This window comes from Cotesia typhae, unplaced genomic scaffold (genome assembly GCF_013202065.1).
Source record: "Cotesia typhae breed Kobodo isofemale line unplaced genomic scaffold, CoteBio_Ctyphae contig_65, whole genome shotgun sequence".
In the NCBI taxonomy this organism is placed as follows: Eukaryota; Metazoa; Arthropoda; class Insecta; order Hymenoptera; family Braconidae; genus Cotesia; species Cotesia typhae.
The window spans coordinates 1,006,491-1,028,146 of record NW_027423762.1 but is presented as its reverse complement, the minus strand read 5'-3'; the positions used below and the strand labels follow the sequence as shown (position 1 = coordinate 1,028,146).

General features: G+C 33.9%; 1 protein-coding gene across 1 annotated transcript; it reads right to left on the bottom strand.

Moving 5' to 3' along the window:
* Positions 1–6,843: 6,843 nt before the first annotated feature.
* Positions 6,844–12,178, bottom strand: LOC141532668 (uncharacterized). The gene is made up of 3 exons (XM_074251117.1): positions 12,045–12,178; positions 10,646–11,106; positions 6,844–6,866 (listed from the first exon to the last, which is right to left on the bottom strand). Exons 1-3 carry the CDS (start codon positions 12,176–12,178, stop codon positions 6,844–6,846), a joined length of 618 nt encoding a protein of 205 aa, XP_074107218.1.
* Between the last annotated feature and the right edge of the window lie 9,478 nt (positions 12,179–21,656).

The following is a 21,656-nucleotide window of genomic DNA, read 5'->3' as shown; positions in this document are numbered from 1 at the left end:
TTGATCTAAAAATTTATTTTGGAAGACAAATAATTATTTTGCGTTAAGAATTTTTTGTCTTGATTTAGATTTTCTTGGCTTAAGAGCTACATTATCTTCAATCGATACATTTAGTTTTTCAACCAAAATAACATTATCGTTTAAAAAATTTAAAATAGTTCACTAAAGTATATTTCAAAAACTAAATAGTCTTTAATTGTTGTACCGAAAAAAAATTATTTCTTGGAAATAAGTAAATTAATGACTCAAAAAAAAAAGCCATTTTAACACAAGTCGGTAACATTTTGAATCAATGTTATCGCCTATCTTGAATCAAGAGACAATAATTCTTGAAAGAAATATATCTATATCTAGTTTCAAGAGTTCAAATTTGGAAGAAAAAAGGTTTTTTGAGTCAAGATTGTTTTTCTATCAGTGTTTATAAAATTTTGAATTCGGGATAAAAAATATTTTAACTTATTTTACATATTATCACTCTAAAAATGTTTAAGATCTACATATACAGGATCTCGAAATTGAAAAAAAAAAAAACAATAAATTATCAAGAAAAAAGCCGTGGATTAAAAAAAAATATGTTACGTAATCCAGTTATAAATTCAAATATTTATAAATGTTCAAAAGCTTATAGTTTGGTCACAAGTGGACCAAATGACACCTTTTTGTCTTCAATTTCTTTTCTCTTTCTACTTTTTCTTATGCCTTTTATAAATAAAAATTGAAATTTAATTTCTTATTCTCAATTATTCATCTTATACTTCTATTTTCAATTTTAAGATTTGGTGATTGTTTATTTCGATGGTCACTATAGATCGGGTTGTGAAATCAACGTTAGATTATTTTCTACTTAGTGAATATTTTTTTTTTTTAGAGTAAATCTAAAGTAGAAAAATTTTTCAAAATTTTTTTTTTTAAAAATGTTAATATTTGGATAAAAAAATTTATGAAAGATGTAAAATTTTGGGTTTAAAAAAAAGTTTTAACAAAATATTAAAAAATTAATATTTTCAAAAATTTTTTTTTCTACTTGTAAAATATTTTTTTTTTTTATTAGAGCAAATCTAAAATAGAAAATTTTGAGAAATTTTAATGTCTGAATAACCAACAATTGCGAAAAATTTCAATTTTAGAAAAAAAAATATGAAAAACGTCAAGTGTTGGATAAAAAAAAAAATATTAAAAAATTAATATTTTCGAAAATCGGGAAGAATACGAAACAAATTACCAAATATTGATAGGCTAAGTGGATGAATTTTATTACCGATTTTCTATCAGACTAAAATTCAAGTTAACATTTAAATTGCGACACCTAGTTTACTTTTAAAAACGTGAAACTAAACAATTACCTACGATTCTTATATATTTTAAAACTTTGTGCAGTGAAAATATGTAAAGTAAGCTGAATTTAGAATAGAGTAATTTTTTTTTCAAAATCCAAATTTTTGAAAAAAAAAAACCATTTTTCTAAGGTTAATATTATTATTATTTATTTTTAATTTTTAAATGTCAACTTTTCATAAAAATTTGTTTTTTCTTAATTTGAATTTTCGCGCCTAAGAACTACAAGATGGCAAAAAAATAATAATAATCAACGAGATGACAAGTATAATAATAATATTAATAATGATAATATTATACTTTTGGAAATTTTTACGGTTAAAAGAGACCTGCGTACGTCTGGTTTAACCGTACTTATTGTCCGATACCGTCTTGTACGGTCAAAACAGACTTGATTTTTAGCGGCATATTAGACTTCAAAGAGTTTGGACATATTTACGGTTAAAACGGAACTAGAATTTTAACTGGGGAAGGTAAGCAGAACGAAAATTGGCATGCCGAAAATATTCCAAATTTGGTTGTGATCCTGAAACTGTGTGGCATTGTCGAAGTTCGGCATACTATGGAAATGACGGACTGATTTATAATAACGGTAATCATAAATAATTGCTGAAGTTCGGCTTGCCAAACTTGGACGTAACTAGAAAAGTCTCATGGATTCCTTGTCTGATATATCATGGGAATGCTGAACTAGTTTCAAATAACAATAACCTGAGTTTTGCCAGTTTGGATCGAACTTGGCTTTCCGAACTTAGGCTAGCCCAATTCGAATCTTATTTGTTTTAAATTAGGCAAGCTGAACATTGGTCGTGCTTATAAGTATCTTGAGGCAAGAGGTCGCTCATCATCGGCGTAGCATCGCGGTATGGTGGGGCTCTCATGCGTCGGGTACGGTGTTCGAGTCTCGTGTTCGACGTACGATTTTTAACAACTAATAGTTACTAATTATAATTACTAATCAGGCGAGTGTGAAGTAAAGTTGAGTGTTATGTGTAACTAATGTATCTAACTCCTACATCATTTCCTTCGCCCTTGACTTATCAAATCTACCAATCAAAAAAAAACTTCTTTACATTAAAAAAAGCTTAGGAAAATTAAAAAAAAATTACCGAAAAACTAAAATTGAATAATAAAAAATAATATTAAATAAAAGCAAAAAAAAATTCGTTTTTTTTTATTCACGAAATATTTGAAAAATTTAGTCCTAAATTCAATCTTTATACTTAAAATAGTAAAGTAGATAAAAAAATAAGCATTTGTCATTATTAATTTTCGTTTGATAATAAAAAAGCTAAAAACCAAGAAAGAATTGAATTTGGATTCTTCCTTGCGAATTTGGTTTCCGAAATGCTGCCTACTTAGGTAGCCAAATTCAGACCGAATGAGGTTTAGATAGTAACCAGCAAGTGTGGTTTCCAAACTGCAGCCTAATCAGGAACCCAAGTTAGGCTGAGCCTCGCAACTGCGTTACATTCCAAACTCGGGTCTGGTTTGGATGCCTCATTTATCGCAAGTTTGGAATTCGGCATGCTTTACTTGCGCCAAATCACTGCCTCACTGAAATTTCTAATCGGGTACATATACAAACTTTTGAGCCAATACCATTTTTTGACATTATTCGAACAAATAAAACATATTATAACCAAATTTTCTTAAAATTACGTCTTGAAACCGGCTACAGCAGATAGATTTCTAAAGAAATTTACCTAAAAATATATCTACTGGTGTTTTAGGATTTTTAAATTCTTGTTTAAAGATTTAAATATTCTGAAAAATTTTGAGCCGAATGTTTCTGTGGGGTATGGAATCTACTAGAATATTATTCTAACTTAACTGCTATGTTTATTAGACCTCATTTGCGACTGTCTCAAGTAACCAATCTTATACTTCATTAGGGGATTGTTTTTCCAAAATGGCCTGAAAAAGTATCTTATAATTTTTTGTCAGTGTTGGATCAGACGTAATTCAATGTTTTAAATGAAAAGAAATATATGTATTGGTCTTTACAATATTATTTGCTGTTATAAGAGAATATATCGAAAGCAAAGTAGGAAGCTCTCATGTTTATTCGGTCTTTCTTTACCTGTTTATAATTCTTTTATCTAGTGAACAAAAGGTGATCGATGATATAAGACTTCGTCTGCACTTTCGAAGGATAAGGACAAAGCAGTAAAGATTTACGAAACTTTCTCCAGCCAACCAATGTATATTGCAAATCGTATTGCATATCTTACTTAAAATTTTTTTAGTCGTATCTCATTCTTCCTACATATTTTTTTACATCATACTCACATAAAGTAAAACGTAAGAGAGTAAACCTAGACGATATTTACATTTGATGAAATTTTATAAAAATAGATTACATGTATGTGAATTTGTTTCCAATAAACATAATGGAATGATAAATCTGATTGTTGTAATAGGTTTGAATGTTGAAACTATTTAATACAAGTAAGACTTGTATTAAATTACATTTTAATCAAAAAGCTTACATAAAATTGTGAAATTTATATACTTTGAAATCTATTTTATTTCATACGAATTTTAATTCATGAGCGATCCAAGTGACAACATGATCTCATGTGCCTATCAAATAAATATCTACCACTAAAGAATGTCTTATGTGATTGGTAAATATATTTTTTTTATATGTAATTTATCATACGCTTTTTTAACTTCTCGCTATGAAAATCGATATTTTAAAAAAATTGGAAAGTTATTGATTTGATCCTGGTTTTTAAAAGTCGAGTTCTTATAAAAAAATCAAAATTAATTAATTTGTTTGTACGAGGTAACGTTAGCCATAAATTTCGAAAAAACGTTTTTTCAATATAACTTTTAAATTTCTCAACCAGTTGATTTGATGTCTGAGATAATATTGTGAAAGCTTGAAAAACTTTTGCCGAAGTCAATTGCCGAAAACCGCATCAAAATTGGTTTATTCGCTCAAGATCGAAATATCGTTGTCGAAAAATTTGGATAAAAGTGTTTTTTAACTTCCTGCTAAGAAAATTTAAAATTTTCGAAAATCGGGAAGTTAGTGGTTTTACCCCGTTTTTCGAAAATTACGTTTTCGTCAGATCTCGACATTTTGAGGTCCTAGGAATCTTTCCTGACTATGACCTCGATGGTGTGTGTGTGTATTTTACTTATGCCAGGACAAGTTGTTTGCCTGGGTATGTCAGACTCATATGTCAATAATATTGAAAACAATACCGAGTAAACATCCCCCTCTCTCCTTTACCCATAGATGTTATGGGGAAGACTGGGTCGGAACCGTGTTAGCATTACCTCAATCCAATCCGTACCGCCTTGAGAAGGCAAGTTAAAGTTGCAATGGTTTTTTATATTTTAAAATTTTTAATTTTTCCATCGCATTAAATATCTAACTTAGAGTACTTTTGATTTTACTATTTTATACTAAGAGATAACTAATAATTTAAGAAAATATTAATATTTTTTCAACAAGCGATTTTTGATAAGAACATCATATGATGACACGATAAAATATATTAGTGTTTAAGTTTTTTATAATAATATTATTACTTATTAAGTATGTAAATAGAAAACGTTGAAAATAAAATTCTTTTTCAAATCAAAAACCAACCAATCAATCCAGTCCGTGTTGTGTTTCACGACGCCTACGCCTGGTTATTAGTCCCTTTCTGCGGTTTTTTCTTTCAAAAGACGCTGCACGGAGGCTGCGACAGCTGACCAGTTATCTTCTTTTTTGAGCATGCAGGTTATCAAACTCTCAGGGGAGAGTGTGGTGCCAATAGTTTTTTTCGGTGGTACTTCTGTAGTTCTTCCACCGTACACACTCGAAGAACTTGTGCTCGGCGTCGTCGATTTGGTCCGGTCAGTATTTGCACGTTGGCGTGCGGTGCAGCTCCATCTTGAAGAGGTAGGCGTTAAACTGTCCATGTCCCTTTAATAGCTGGGTGAGAAAGAAGTCCGTGTCCCCGTGCTTCCTAGAAAGCCAGACGTAGAATCAACGTCTGGCTTACTTGTTCAGATTGGCCCTAATAATTAATCAGAATTAATTAACGAATACAAATTAACTAAGGGCGCCACCAAGATTTTTATCACGATTCTTGGAGCCGGACCAGAGCATAGAGTAATTCTACAGGGTCGTGAGAGATTGCTAGGAAAGAATCAGAAATCTTTAAGGAAAAAAATTAATTTATTTAACCAACCCTTTTACTATAATAAATTCCCATGCGTCATGATTAACTAAACATAACACTAAGTCTTACTCCGTCTGCTCCCCCGACTCGGGCGTCTACGCAGCGGTTCTAACTTACTGTCGTTGTACCCCCAACCTGGGCGTTTATACAACAATCTCTAAGTGTGCCCAGGAAATAGAAGAGGATACCATGAATCCCTAGGTAACACTACAATGATATACTCACTCATACACAATTTTATTTAACCAACTTAATCCCTATTACACCCCCAACCTGGGCGACTATGCAAAGGTTTCTAAGTGTGCCTAGGAAACAAAGGAGGATACCATGATTCCCTAGGCAACACTGTAATGTTAATCATCATACGCACCTACACTATTTTATTTCCCCGGATTTTACAAATTTAATTTTTCCAACTTACATTTTCCCATTTATCCAAATTGATTCCCATTCAAAATCCTATCAACTAATTTTCTAAGTTACTTATAAATCCTAATCCTAATTCCGTTTTTAATTTATTCCAATTTAAAATCCTTAACTAACTTATTGCCATGGTCTTAATAATACAACAATAAATATTTAATAACATGAAGTCTTCGTGTCTTGAATTAATAGATTAAAATCTGACGACAGAGGTCTTAATAATCTGCCGACAATGTGTACGGTATGTCCGAGAATTTACAAATTTTTGTTAAAATTATTTTGCCAAAATTTTATCAATTATTTTAATTGACTTCTTTTAAAAATTAAGAAAGTATCAACTGTCATATTTAATTTATATAAATTATAATTATATAGAAGCTGAGATATAAATTATTCAAAACCAGTGAAAAATCGACTTTTTCAAAATTCAAAAAATTCTCCAGCGGCTAGATTTGATTATGTCGGGCCAAAATTTTCAGGATCGTCTTCTTTTAACTTGTACTTTTGAGAAAGAAATCGGCATCAAAATCGCTGACCTAAGTGCGCACACTTTCGTCGTGAGAATTAATGAATCTGCTCATATATATTCAAATTTTTATCGAGAATCATGTCAAATTATAAAAAATATCTTTTTTATATTGTCCATCACTACTTTCTTAACTTTTATTATTTCTTTTTTAAAGATGGAAAGGTAAAAAGATTTTCGATGAAAATCTGAAATTACGAAAACTTTATCATTAAATATCTCCCGGAATAATGATTTCAGCGACCTGGTGCTCAGGACTTTTTTTTATAGAAAATTAAATTTTCTACAAGTTTGGTCTTTCCATTTTTTCTGTAGCTCTTGTCATTCATGAGATAAATGCGAAAAAACGCGAATTTCATGGAAAAATTAAATTTAGAGGCCCTGTACTACCTCGCCTGTTTGAGTAACAAAAAATTAACAAATTAGAGTTTTTGTGTTTTTTTAATGGAAAATTCTTACACGCCTTGGTCGAGGACTTAACATTAATATTAAGGACCCAAACTTTCAGGGAATTTTTTTTTGGGCACTTGCAACGAAATTTTACGATGAGACAGAAAAAGAAAATAGTTGAAAAAAAAAAGCACCCTAATACACATACATTTATAAATTTTTGAACCATATATATTTTCTGAATCAGCTTGACGAGCTGAGTCGAAATATAGCAACATTTTTCGAAAGTTCCGTCATGAGGACCAATGCAATAGTTAGATATCTATGAAATCTACTAATAAGTATGCACATAGTTGTAACATCCTGTATATATGTATATATCCCCTGAAGCTGTTGTAAGTACATTGCAGTGTAATTTACGTTATAAAATCCATCAGTTTACAGTTATTATGCCAAGCGGTTATTCTTAATAATCGATAACGTCAAATAATGAGGTCATCATAGTAAAAGTATAATAAGATATTCTTTACACCAACAAATATTTCAATTTGTCGCGTTTTAATATTTTAATGATCGATTTTTTTCACAAATAAAAGCTTTACATCGTATAAGAATTAAAGATATCTACTGTGACTTTTATTCTGAGAGAGAATTAATCAATTTTTACTTACAATAATATATTTAATTTATTAGACGATTAAATCTGATAAATTGTTTTTTATGAATAATTAACTAGTTTTGAAGATTGAAACATGATGGAATTGAAAATTATTGACGGTTTGCATTAAATTGCTATTATTCAAAAAATTTTTCAATAATTTCAATATATGGAAACGTACATGAAAAGTTAATTGGTATGGACTATTCGAAAGATTATTATGGAGAAACAGAAGCTGGATCAATTCTGAACTATGGATAGCCGGAGGGATTATTTCTTTCGTGTTTCATGTGGATGTAAATAACGGGAAATGGATAAAGCAAATGAGGCAAGGGCATCCGTTTCACGACTGCTCTTGGTATTTTATAGTATAGTTTAATTAAGAATACCATGAATCGGCTACTATTACTAGTATTCGATGTATCAAGGGCATAATGCTAGAGAGAAAAAACTATAAGACTGAAAAAAGGTTAACAACAACTCGACACAGTGATAAATTATTATGATGCCGAACTTTTTATGACCGATGTACTCTATACTAGAGTAAGGCTCAGTGGCGGAGAGTAGTGGTTGTATTCCGATTAAGCATATTGTTATTTTATCATTTTTTAATCCAAAAAATACGGTAATTGAAACTTTAAAACTGTATTTAAATTTTCTATTGCTCAGGATAGGAATTTTTCTTGAATCGGACGGATTGAAGAACTTTTGTTTTTAATTTTTTTTTATTTTTTGACATTTTGTAACTCCTATCGAGAAACCGTTCCTGCTAAATTTTTTGATTTTTTGATTTCCCGTACAAAAGATGTCATATTTTGAAACTTAAACTGTTGTCATCTAGAAGTCTTTTTATGTACTTGAAGAACTCAGTTATTAATAACAGCTCGGGACCTCAAAACATGATCAATCTATATCTATCTATTTATATATAGGAGACTTTCTATAGATATAGTCACTAATCACGATATCTCTGGAACTATAAGACCTAGAGACTTGAAATTTGGCAGGAATATTTCTTTCGCCGAGCAGAGGTCAGCTAAGAACGAATTTTACGAAATTCCTCCCACAAGGGGGGTTGCGGAGGCGTTAACAATTAAAAATTCCCGTTTTTAAATTATAGCTTCTATCGACTCCAAATTTGGTAGGAATCTTCTGTACGAGATGAAAAAATAATCTATAAACGAATTTTACGATATCTCACCTCACAGAGGGTTCGGGGGGTGGGTATTAACAATAAAAATTTTTAATTTTCAAGCTATAACTTCTACAGACTCCAAATTTTGTAGGAATTTTCTGTAAGTGACGAAAAAATAATTTATGAACGAATTTTACGATATTCTATCCCAAAGAGGATTGCGGGAGCGTTAACAATAAAAAATTCCCGTTTTTAAACTATAGCTTCCATAGACTCTACACGGAAAGAAAATTATGGGAACTTTTCCTATACCATTATGGGAATGGTTCCCATAATGCTATAGGAATAATTCCTATACTATTATAGGAACTATTCCTCTATCATTATAGGAAATAATCCTATAATATTATGGGAACTATTCCTATAACACCATAGGAACTTTTCCTATACCATTATGGGAATGGTTCCCATAATGCTATAGGAATGATTCCTATCCTATTATATATATATATATATATATATATATATATATATATATATATATATATATATATATATATCTTTATTTAGCCTCTGGCTATTATTTAACATTTACATCTTTATCTCATAAACTAATTACATAATAATAATAATGTGTTTATTTATCCAATGGCTAAAATTTTTCTTTTACAATATAAAATAACATAAAATAACATACAATATCCCATATTTTAACCACACTCAACAGAAACTAATTTAATACTATACTATAATACAATATAAAAGGTGTCAATAGTTTAATTTAACGTAATCTTTTACTTTTAATCTAAAAATTCTAAGTCTATCTTCCTTTCTTATATCCTCTGGTAAGTTGTTGTACCATTTATAACCCTTATAAGTTATGCATTTTTCAGCATTGCGAGTCCTTGTGTGTTTAATTAATATTTTAGAGCATGATCTAGTATTGTATTTGTGAGTATCTTCTAGCTTTACAAGATTATCAGCCAAAGTTTCAGGTTTACCATTCAACAATAGTTTATGAATGAAAATACATATATTGACAACTATTCTTTGCTGAATACTCATCCATCCAAGTGTTTGAAGCATGTCATTCACTCGAGTGTATTTATTAACTCCTAATACTAGTCTCATAGCTCTATTTTGTATTTTTTGAAGTCTGTCTATATCATCCAAATAGAAATTAATCATCACACTGCTACAATAATCAATATGAGGAGCTATGATAGTTTTATATATTAAATTTCTAGAATAACAGCTTATACAATTACCCAAACGATACATAATATTTAATTTCCTAGCCATTTTATTTATAATTTCATTCGCATTTTCCTTGAAGGTAAGATTTTCGTCAATTATTATACCTAAATACTTTATTTTATGTACTTCTACGATTTTTTTGTCATTTATTTTTATATCACATTTATTTTTAACATGCCCATTTTTCAAATCATGTATTATTATAACAAACGTTTTACTAACATTTATTTTCATTTGGTTTTTTAACAACCATTTATATAAAGTTTTTAGGCTTAAATTAAGTTTATTTTCAATCTTCTTCAAGTCTTGACTTGCGAAATAGATCTTAGTATCATCTGCAAACAACCTACATTTGACACCTAAGTCATTTATTTCTCTAATCATATTATTTACATAGATTATAAACAATAATGGACCAAGTTTTGAGCCTTGTGGTACTCCATTATCATTTCTAATCTTGTCTGAAAAAATATTCTGTACTTTGACTCTTTGCCTTCTGTCATATAAATATGAAACAAACCAATTTAAAATATTTCCTCCAATTCCGAGTCTTTTCATTTTTAAAATCAATAATTTTCTATTTATCGTCTCAAATGCTCTAGCAAAATCAATGAATAAGGTACCAATATACATGCCTTTATCAAGATATTTTCGCCAGTCAATAAGAGATGTCTGCACCGCTGACTCACAAGAAAAATGTTTTCTGAAACCAAATTGTTCATTGTCTAACAAACCCTTTGATTCCAGAAAGTTCTCCAGCCTATTTTTGACAATTTGTTCCAATACTTGTTCCAATATTGGCAGGGTGTTAATCGGTCTAAAGTCTTCGACATTTATACTATTTTTAACTTTTTGCAACGGTGTTATTGTTGACAATTTCCAAATATCTGGTACCATACCATCTCCCAATGACTGATTAATTATATCCATAATAATGCAAGGATCCGTCTCCCATACTAATTTTACAATTTTTACATTTATGTCTAATTTAGAACCTTTATTATTATCCAAATCATTTATTATTGATTTTACTTCAGCATAAGAGGCAGAGTCAAACTCGTCAAATTTCGTAATATTACTATCGTCATATATATTTATATTCCCATTAATATTAATAATGTTAACGTCATCATTCGAAATATTATTCTGTCCATTAACAATAACTTCGCCAATCTCATTTACGATGTTATCAATACTATTTACAAAAAATTTATTAAATTCATTTACAATTTCAAATTTATTTTCTATCAATCTCCCATCTACTTTAATAGATTCAATTTTATTTACTACAGATTTTTTATCACCCATAAGGCTTTTAATTTCAGACCACATCAACCTCGCGTTTTGTTTATTTTTATCAATTTTATAAATAATATATATTATAAATAAATAATATAATAAATATTATAAATAATCTTTAATTTTTCTATTATAATACTGTTAATCCATGGTTTACTATTCCATTTTGTTTTTATTGTTTTCTCCACTACTGGAGCTGTTTTATCCATGGTTTCATAAATAATTGAATTAAATTTATTAACAAATATATTGAAATTGTTATTATCGGAGTCAATTTTTTCGTTCCTTAGTATAATTATTTTCTCCAACAATATGTTTCGGAATTGATTACTGTTAAAATTTTTGTTATCTCTAATCAGTACTTTTTGAGTCTTTATCTGTTTTTTATTGCAAAATTCTACATTAATGATAATAATATTATGATCTGAAATTTTCGGTGTTTTCAATATTTCTGTTTTACATTTATAATTACTAAAAACTAAATCTATTATTGTATCTGAGTAAATCGTTGATCTTGTGGGAGATCTAATTTTTTGTTTAAGACCTAACGCACCCAAGTTATTTAATATTTTTTTACTATAATAATTTTCTTTCATGCCATCAATATTAAAGTCGCCAACAATTAGTATTTTATTTTTATCTAATATATTCTTACTTTGTAAGAATTTATCAATATTCGAACAAAAATCACTAATATTACTATTTGGAGACCTATATAAATTAACTATTACAATATTATCTTCAGATTTTAGTTTACAAATATTGATCCATGTTCCTTCACATATTTTTTCATTAACACTTAATAATTTAAATTGTATACTTTTTTTCACATACGTAATTACTCCTCCTGTCCTGTTATTTAATGTATCTGTTCGTAGAAAGTTGTAATTACGAATGTATATTTCATGGTCTTGTATATCTTCACTAATATGTGTTTCACCTAGGCACACAACGTCAGGTTTAACCATTTCTATCCATTGTATTAAAATATCTTTTTTACCGATTAGTCCATTAATATTTAGCGAAACTATTTTTAATTGTTAATTATCACGTATTACATGTAATATTCTATTAGCCTCATTTTTTAACATCTTTGCATAAAACTTACATTCTATATCCGTCGCTTCATGGTTTATATTCCAATCCGCCAAGTTATATTTTTTTACCCAATTTAAACAGTTTATGCACTTTTTAACACTATTCTCACATTCTGACTCCTTATGTTGTTCCCCACATTTTCTGCAAACGACAGCTCTTCTACAGTTTACAGCTTTATGGTTATATCCCCAGCAATTGAAACATGTATTTACATCTATGAAATTATATAATTTAAAACTCATCCAACCAATTTTTATTCTACCAGAATCCAATAACAGTTTATGAATCATTGGGTTTATTTCTATGATCATCGACCCTGTCTTATCATTTTTCATGTATTTTTTTATTAATTTTATATCTATTTTTTCATCAAAATTTAATAAATTATTTTGTTTCCAAATATTTCCCGTGAGAATACTTTGGTCCGTTGAAAAAATCTCTTTAGTTATACCAATAATCTTTATTTTTGGTCGTTTTTTACTAACAATTGTGACGTCAACCATATTTCCAATTTTATCATTAATTTTTTTTGTCAAAATAGTTTTATCTTTCTCTATTTCTAAATCCCCAATAATTTTACCATTTGCACCACTACTAACTTTGTTTATTCCAATACCAAGTTCTCCGACATTGATATTACTTTTAACATGTTGAACAGTTTCTATGCTGTTTTGTTTACTTTTAGGTTTAATAATAATTCTTTCATTAGGCACCTTGTCAATTTTATTGTTTATCTTTAGAAATATATATATTACAATGACATAAATCCTCTTTAAGTATATTTATTTCCTTTCTAATCATTTAAGCTAAACTATTGTTTATTTCCCCAAGAGTTTTATCATTTACGATGCTCTTACTAATCTCACTGACAATTATATTTACTTCTTTTTTAACGATATCACACAATGATTGTTTTATTTCAAAAATCTCACTTTTCAATTTTTCCAATATCAATTTGTTTAGATTATTTACGAAATCATAGATTATTTACGGAATCATTCCTATACTATTATAGGAATGGTTTCTATAATTTATGGGAATAGTTCCTATATCATTATGGGAACTATTCCCATAATGGTATAGGAAAAATTCCTAGAATATTATAGGAAGAAACATTTCTTTTTAATTTCTCTCATTTTCTTATGCACACAAATTATTGAATGTCTATTATTATCATTATTATTATTATTATTATTATTATTATTATTTTGTTATTAAATGCTCAGGGGGGTTATCCCCGGAGTCCGATTCTCCGAGGGCCCAGCCTGAGCTCCATCCGTTACTGCTGGACCACTCCGCACAACAAGGCGGTTAGTGATCACAGCAGGCCAAAGTCATTTCCCTTAAGAGACGGAGAGAACCAAGTAAAACAGCCTTCTGCATCCTAACTGCCAAGAACTCAGCTTTTGATGAGCAAGCTGGAACTTTGGCAAGTGAGGATACAAAAGACTGTTTCATCCCTCCTAGGACGCCAACAATCAGGACGACAAGCTTGACACGGTAACCTGGGTAAAGTTTGCCAATTTCAAACAGGAGATCCTGATATATTTGTCTTTTGTGCTCTTCTTTGGCTGAGATGTTGTATTCAGCCGGAGCCGAGAACTCAATGACATAAATGTCACGAGTGGCCTTGTCGAAGAGCACAATTCCAGGTTTGTTGTGATCTATCCGCCGGGTTGATGCAAATGGCATGTTCCAATATATTTTGCAACTGTCATTCTCAACAACCTGGGGAATATCTCCTGGCAAATAAGGCAGCACTGGTGTCACGTCAATACCGTAGCAATGACGAAGATAGTAGTACAGTACTCTCAGGGCAGCATTGTGACGCTGGATATATGCACCTCTCGCCAGCACTGGACATGCCGACAAAAGGTGCATAAGCGTCTCCGGATGTTGTCTACACCTCCTACAGGACGTGTCCGGAAGCTGCACCTGGAGCACCTCGCTACGGTACTGAAGAGTGTTAATGACACCATCTTGGCAGGCAAATATGAACCCTTCAGTCTCGGACATCAGGCCCGCTGACTTTAAGAAGGAAAACGTCAGCTGGATGGACAAGCCATGATCACGCACGTGTTTAAAGAACACGCTCTGCATGGACTTGTCCATCAGTTCGCCAAGGAGTAGTTTTTCCTCGGCGTTCCTGATGACGCTCTTAAATTCCTCCTTTCGGAGTTCCATAAGAGCGTTTATTTCTCCAAGACCAAGGGTTCTTGCCGCATATATTGCTGCCTTATACAAGAATGACCCCTTATGCGCATTTTCATGTTTATGTACAATTTGCATAAGAAAGTCATCCTCGTCTGCAGTGAAATTGACAACATCGTGTGTTAAACCCAGGACCAAACGGACGTGAAGCCGCTCGAAACTCTGCAAACCTCTCCCACCGATGGACCGGGAGAGGTATAATCTGGCGACTGATGAATTGGGGTGCATGCTCCGATTCATATGAATGATCTTACGGGTTTTGATGTCGAGATCTCGTAAATCCTTTCGGGCCCATTTCAGGACACCGAAAGAGTATAGTAAGACTGGGACAGCGAGCATGTTAGTAGCTGAGACTTTCTTTTTGCCGGAAAGTTCGGAGGACCAAATTTTCCGGAGTCTCCTAACATACTCGCTCTGGAGAGTTGTTCGGACTTCAGAGACCGCATGCATGCGGTGCTCTTCCATTCCTAGATATCTATACAACTCCCCGGCGTCTAATTGTCTTAAGACACTCCCATCTACTAACTCGACATCATCACCAGTATCAGAGCACTTACCCCTCGCCAGATGTACGACCGCACACTTGTCCAACCCAAAAGACATTCCGACATCTCGTGTGTACTCGATGTTGAGGGCTGCTTGTAGATGATCTTCATCAGCACTATATAGCTTCAGATCATCCATGTAAAGCAGATGGGTGATCGAATATTTTCGATCACCGGGAGGCCCCACAGAGTACCCACGAGTTTTACGGAGAGCAACAGATATAGGCAGCAGTGAAATGCAAAACAGCAGAGGGCTCAAGGAATCGCCTTGGAAGACCCCTCGTTTGTACTCTACAACTCCGGTTACGTGCAATGCGTTTCCACTTCCAATGTGAAAACGCGTTCGCCAGAGCTGCATTGTACGCCGAATGCATTCCATTATTTCGGGATTGACTCCCAGGCATTTGAGTAGATATAAAATCAACTCATGAGGAGTTGAGTCAAATGCCTTACGATAGTCAATCCAAGCCATTGACAGGTTGCGTTGATAGTAGATCGTATCTTGTAAGACGCATCGATCCACTATCAGGTTCTCCTTGCAACCTGACAGGCCTCTTTTACTGCCACGTTGTTCATATATCTGTTGCCATGCAGGCTCTATCTGCTGCAAGATACGGTTATTTAAAATTTTTGTAAAAATTTTATAAACCGCATTCAAGCAGGTGATAGGCCTGAAATTCTTAGGGTCAGACAAGTCACCTTTTTTAGGTATCAGTACGGTTCGCCCTTCTACAAGCCAGTCCGGAATCGGATCGTCAGCTCTAATGTATGATGTAAATATGCGGGCCAGATGGAGGTGGGTAGAAGTAAACTTCTTCCACTAGAAGACATTAATGCCATCTGGTCCCGGGGCAGCCCAATTTTTGCTGCCATTTAGAGCTGAACGAACTTCATCCACACTGACTGCAGGGCTCTCTTCATCAGCATTCTGTCGACGGTGTTCCCGACAGAATACTTTGAAGTCGTGCAGAGCTGGAGTGTTGGCGTTCACGTTTGGTTGATCTCCATACAACTCAGTCCAAAAAGCTTCCACCCGCTCAGGTGTTGGATAATTCCCGGTAACATCGGTCTTTGGTGTCAGAAACCGTGAAGGGCTGGATCGAAACAACGAGTTGTCGACCAACCGCTTCAGCCTTTTCTCTAATGACTTTTTAGCAGCCACTAGAGACCGCAATTTATTAAGAGACTCTTCCTTGATGACAAGAAGAGTACTCGTGTTCAGTGTGTGATGACGCCACCGAAGTTCAGCAGCAATGCGCCGAATTCGGGGCGTGTATGACAGCCTATTGATCCCAAAATGACAGCCTTTTGCATCCGCACTGCTAGAGGCACGGCTGCTGAACTGCAAGCCGGTATCTTCGCAAGTGAAGACAGAAAAGACTGTTTCATCCCTCCAAGGACGCCGACAACCAAAACGACGAGCTTGACACGGTAACCTGGGTAGAGTTTGCCAATTTCAAACAGAAGATCCTGATATATCTGGTGTTTGTGCTCTTCTTTGGCCTAGATATTGTATTCGGCTGGGGCCGAAAACTCAATGACATAAATGTCACGAGTAGCCTTGTCGAAGAGCACTATATCAGGTTTGTTGTGGTCAATCCGCCGGGTTGTTGCGAATGGTATGTTCCAATAAATTTTGGAACTGTCATTCTCAACAACCTGCGGAATATCTCCTGGCAGATAAGGCAGCACTGGTGTCTCATCGATACCGTAGCTATATCTGAGATGATAATAGAGTTCTCGCAGGGCAGCATTGTGACGCTGTATGTAGGCACCTCTTGCCAGCACAGGACATGCCGACAAAAGGTGCATCAGCGTCTCCGGATGTTGTTTACACGTCCGACAGGACGTGTCCGGAAGCTGCGCCTGAAGCACCTTGCTACGGTATTCGAGAGTGTTGATAACACCATCTTGGCAGGCAAATATGAACCCTTCGGTCTCGGACATCAGGCCAGCTGACTTCAAGAAGGAGAATGTCAGCTGGGTGGACAAGCCATGGTCACGAACGTGTTTGAAATACACGCTGTGCATGGACTTGTCCATGTGTTCATCGAGGAGTTTTTTCCCCTCGGCTATCCTGACGACGCTCTTGAACTCCTTTTTCAGGAGTTCAATGAGAGCGTTTATTTCTCCGAGACCTAAGGTATTTGCCGCGTAGATTGCTGCCTTATACAAGAACGATCCCTTCCGCGCATTTTCATGACTATGAACAAATTACATCAGGAAGTCGTCCTCGTCTGCTGTGAAATTGGCAACCTCGTATGTTAAACCCAGAACCAAACGATCGTGAAGCCGCTCCAAGCTCTGCAATCCTCTCCCTCCGATGTTCCGGGAGAGGTACATCCTGGCGACTGATGAGTTAGGGTGCATGCTCTGATTCATATTGATGACTTTACGGGTTTTGATGTCGACATCTTTCAACTCATTTCGAGGCCATTTCAGGACCCCAAAAGAGTAAAGTAGGACCGGGACAGTGAGCATGTTAGTAGCTGAGACTTTGTTCTTGCCGGAAAGTTCTGATGACCAGATTTTCCGGAGTCTCCTAACATACTCGCTGCGAAGAGTTGTTCGGACTTCAGAGACGGCATGCATTCGCCGCTCTTCAATCCCTAGATATCTGTACAACTCTCCGGCGTCTAATTCTCTTAAGACGCTCCCATCCACTAATTCGACATCTCCACCCGTATCAGAGCACTTACCCTTCGCCAGGTGTACGACCGCACACTTGTCCAACCCAAAAGACACTCCGACATCTCGTGTGTACTCTGCTACGATGTTGAGGGCCGTTTGTAGATGATCTTTGTTGGCACTGTATATCTTTAGATCATCCATAAACAGTTGGTGAGTGATCGAGTATACTCGATCACTCGGCGGCCCCGCAGAGTACCCACGAGTTTGTCGGAGGGCAACAGATATTGGCAGCAGTGAGATGCAAAACAACAGAGGGCTCAGAGAATCTCCCTGAAAGACGCCTCTCTTGTACTGAACAGCTCCGGTTACGTGCAATGCATTTCCACTTCCTATGTGAAAACGCGTTCGCCAGAGCTGCATCGTACGTTGTATGCATCCCACTGTTTGGCGATTGATTCCGAGGCATTTGAGCAGATAGAGAATCAACTCATGTGAAGTTGAGTCAAATGCCTTACGATAGTCAATCCAGGCCATGGACAGGTTGCGTTGGTAGTAGATTGCGTCTTGAATGACGCATCTATCTACCAACAAGTTGATCTTGCAACCTGACACGCCCTGTTTACTGCCACGTTGTTCGTATATCTGTTGCCACACAGGCTCTATCTCCTGCAAGATACGGTTATTTATGATTTTTGTAAAAATCTTGTAAACCGCATTCAAGCAAGTGATAGGCCTGTAGTTCTTTGGGTCGGACAAGTCACCCTTTTTAGGGATGAGTACGGTTCGCCCTTCTACCAGCCAGTCTGGAATTGGTTCGTCGCCCTGAATGTATGATGTAAAAATCCGGGCCAGATGAGCATGTGTAGAAGAAAATTTCTTCCACCAGAAGATGTTTATGCCATCTGGACCCGGGGCAGCCCAGTTCTTGCTGCCATTCAGGGCTTTACGAACCTTTTCCACACTGACTGCAGGGCTCTCTTCACCGATATCCTGCCGTCGGTGTTCTCGACAGAATGCCTCGAAGTCGTTCAGAGCTGGAGTATCCGGGTTCACGTTTGGTTGATCTCCGTACAATTCACTCCAAAAGGCTTCCACTCTCTCAGATGATGGATAATTCTCGGGAACAGCGGTCTTAGGTGACAGAAAGCGTGAAGGGTTGGATCGAAACAAAGAATTGTCGATCAACCGCTTCAGCCTTTTCTCTAGTGACTTTTTGGAAGCCACCAGAGCCCGCAACCTGTTAAGAGACTCTTCTTTGATGACAAGAAGAGTACTCTTGTTCAGTGTGTGATGTCGCCTTCGAAGTTCTGCCGCCAGGCGACGAACTTTTGGCGTGTATGGTCTTTGAGTACTAACATACTCTATCACACACTGAATGCGGGAGACTTGTTTCCGAGAAATGTCAATTTTGTGTCCAAGTTGAGCGATGCGCAGCTTCAACTTCGCCTTGAAGGAGAGAGAATGTCTTCTCTCTATGGGCAGAAGCGAAGCCGCGGCACCGTAGACAACTTGGTTGACAGTGAGCAGAGTGGAGTCCTCTTGAAGCTGTGTGGGGAGATCTTCGTTCACCGTGTCGAGCTGTTGGTTTGAGTGAGACATCTTTTTGGAGATGCTCACTTGTCGACCTGTAAAGAGGTTGTCGTTGTCCTCGGAGGAACGGCGCCGTTCTTGGTGTAGCGGTGCTGGAAATGAAGGCCGATTAGATAGCCTTCTATTTGGAAGCAGTTATTATTATTATTATTATTATTATTATTATTATTATTATTGTTATTATTATCAACATTTTCGTAAATATAAGCTCATTCTAATTTTATACTCAACGAGATCTTTCATTTGAGTACCCACATACATTTTTTTATATATCTTATATATATAATATTTCTGAAATATATAAAATATATGAAAAATGCAAGTGAGTACTTAAATGAAAGGTCTCGATGAGTGTAACATCGGGATGAGCTAATATCTTTAAAAATGTCAATAGTTCACAAGATACAAGGTCATTTCTTAATTATTGAAATTTTTAAAGATATAAGCTCATTCCTACGTTACCCTCATCAAGAGCTTTCATTTGAGTACCCACATGCATTTTCATATATTTTTCATATATTCATATACATAATATATATAAATGTATGAAAAATTAATGTGGGTACTCAAAAGATAATTCTCTATGAGTATAAAGTCATAATGGACTTATATTTACAAAAATGTTACAAATTAACGAATGATAATGTATTTTGTGAACTAATGATGTTTTTAACGATATAAGCTCATTCCCCTATATATATATATATATATATATATATATATATATATATATATATATATATATATATATATATATATATATATGTCGGAGGAAGAGTGGTTCGGGCATCGTTAGGGTCCTTTGGATCATTATCAGCCATCTTTATTTATTTTTACAATAATCAAATATAATAAAGACTTTGATTTAAAATATAACGTACACTAAGTCGTACAAATAATAAATTTAATTACAAATATTCTACTGCGATTGATATAACAGTTACAGACGTTTTGGGAATAAGACCGAGAACGAATCCGGGGTCAGCAGGATGTATGCGATCCTTACTTGATCAATGCTCAACGAGAACTACTCTCCCAAGTACCCTAAGTACTTATTCACTCAAAAATTATTTCGACAGCCCTCATTGTCTGTCGATATTTCTAACTATATACTTTTTACTTCTATCCTGTGACCTCGGCTACGTTTGGTGACCATTGTCACTCCGGACTTAAGCCCATCGTTATAACCATAAAAAATATAACTAGCTTAAATCATAAATAATATCTAAATATTCTATGCTTTACGATTTTGCTTAAAATTAACAGACAAACTAAAATATTGGGAATTTCCAATCTCTGGGAAAACCCAGCTCGATATTATCTCCGACATATATATATATATATATATATATATATATATATATATATATATATATATATATATATATATATATATATATATAATATTTATGAAACATATTAAATATATGAAAAATGCAAGTGGGTATTCAAATGAAAGGTCTCGATGAGTGTAACATCGGGATGAGCTTATATCTTGTATATATATATATATATATATATATATATATATATATATATATATATATATATATATATATATATATATATATATAGATATATAAAAAAATTTATGTGGGTACTAAAACGAAAGGTCTCGATGAGTATAAAATTAGAATGAGCTTATATTTACGAAAATGTTAATTATTGAGGAATGCCCATTGCATATTGTTAACTAATGATGTTTTTAACTATACGAGCTCATTCCTAAAATTTCTAAATTTAAGACGTGAGTCCAGGACAACGTCTGTCGGGTCTACTAGTAATAAAAATAAAAAAAAAAATAAAATAATAATAATAATAATAATAAACATATAATAATTTGTGTGCATCAGAAAATGAAAGAAATTTAAGAGAAATGTTTTTTCCTATGATATTCTAGGAATTTTTCCTATACCATTTTGAGAATAGTTCCCATAATCATATAGGAACTATTTCCATAATATTATGGGAAATATTCCCATAATGATATAGGAACCATTACTATATTGTAACCGTGGTGTTTAACCAGGTCCAGTTAGCTACCCCTTTCCTCTTTAGAAAGGGCGCCACTGGGATTTTAGACACGGTGTCCCAGAAACCGGAGGAGCATGAGAAGGAAAGGACAGGGTCGTGAGAAGTCCGAGAAAGGCTGTAAATAAGACTGAGAAAATTATTAGAAAATATAAATGATTTATTCAATCAATCTACAAACTTAACAATTTCCTTAAAACTAACTTAATTGTGAGAACCTCTCACCTACGTTAAATGGCCCTTGCCAATTTTTCCTATAACTAATTAACCAATTTCTTCAACCTCGTCACTCCGACGGAATATCCCAATATCTTAATTTCCTCGTCAACCTGACGGAATA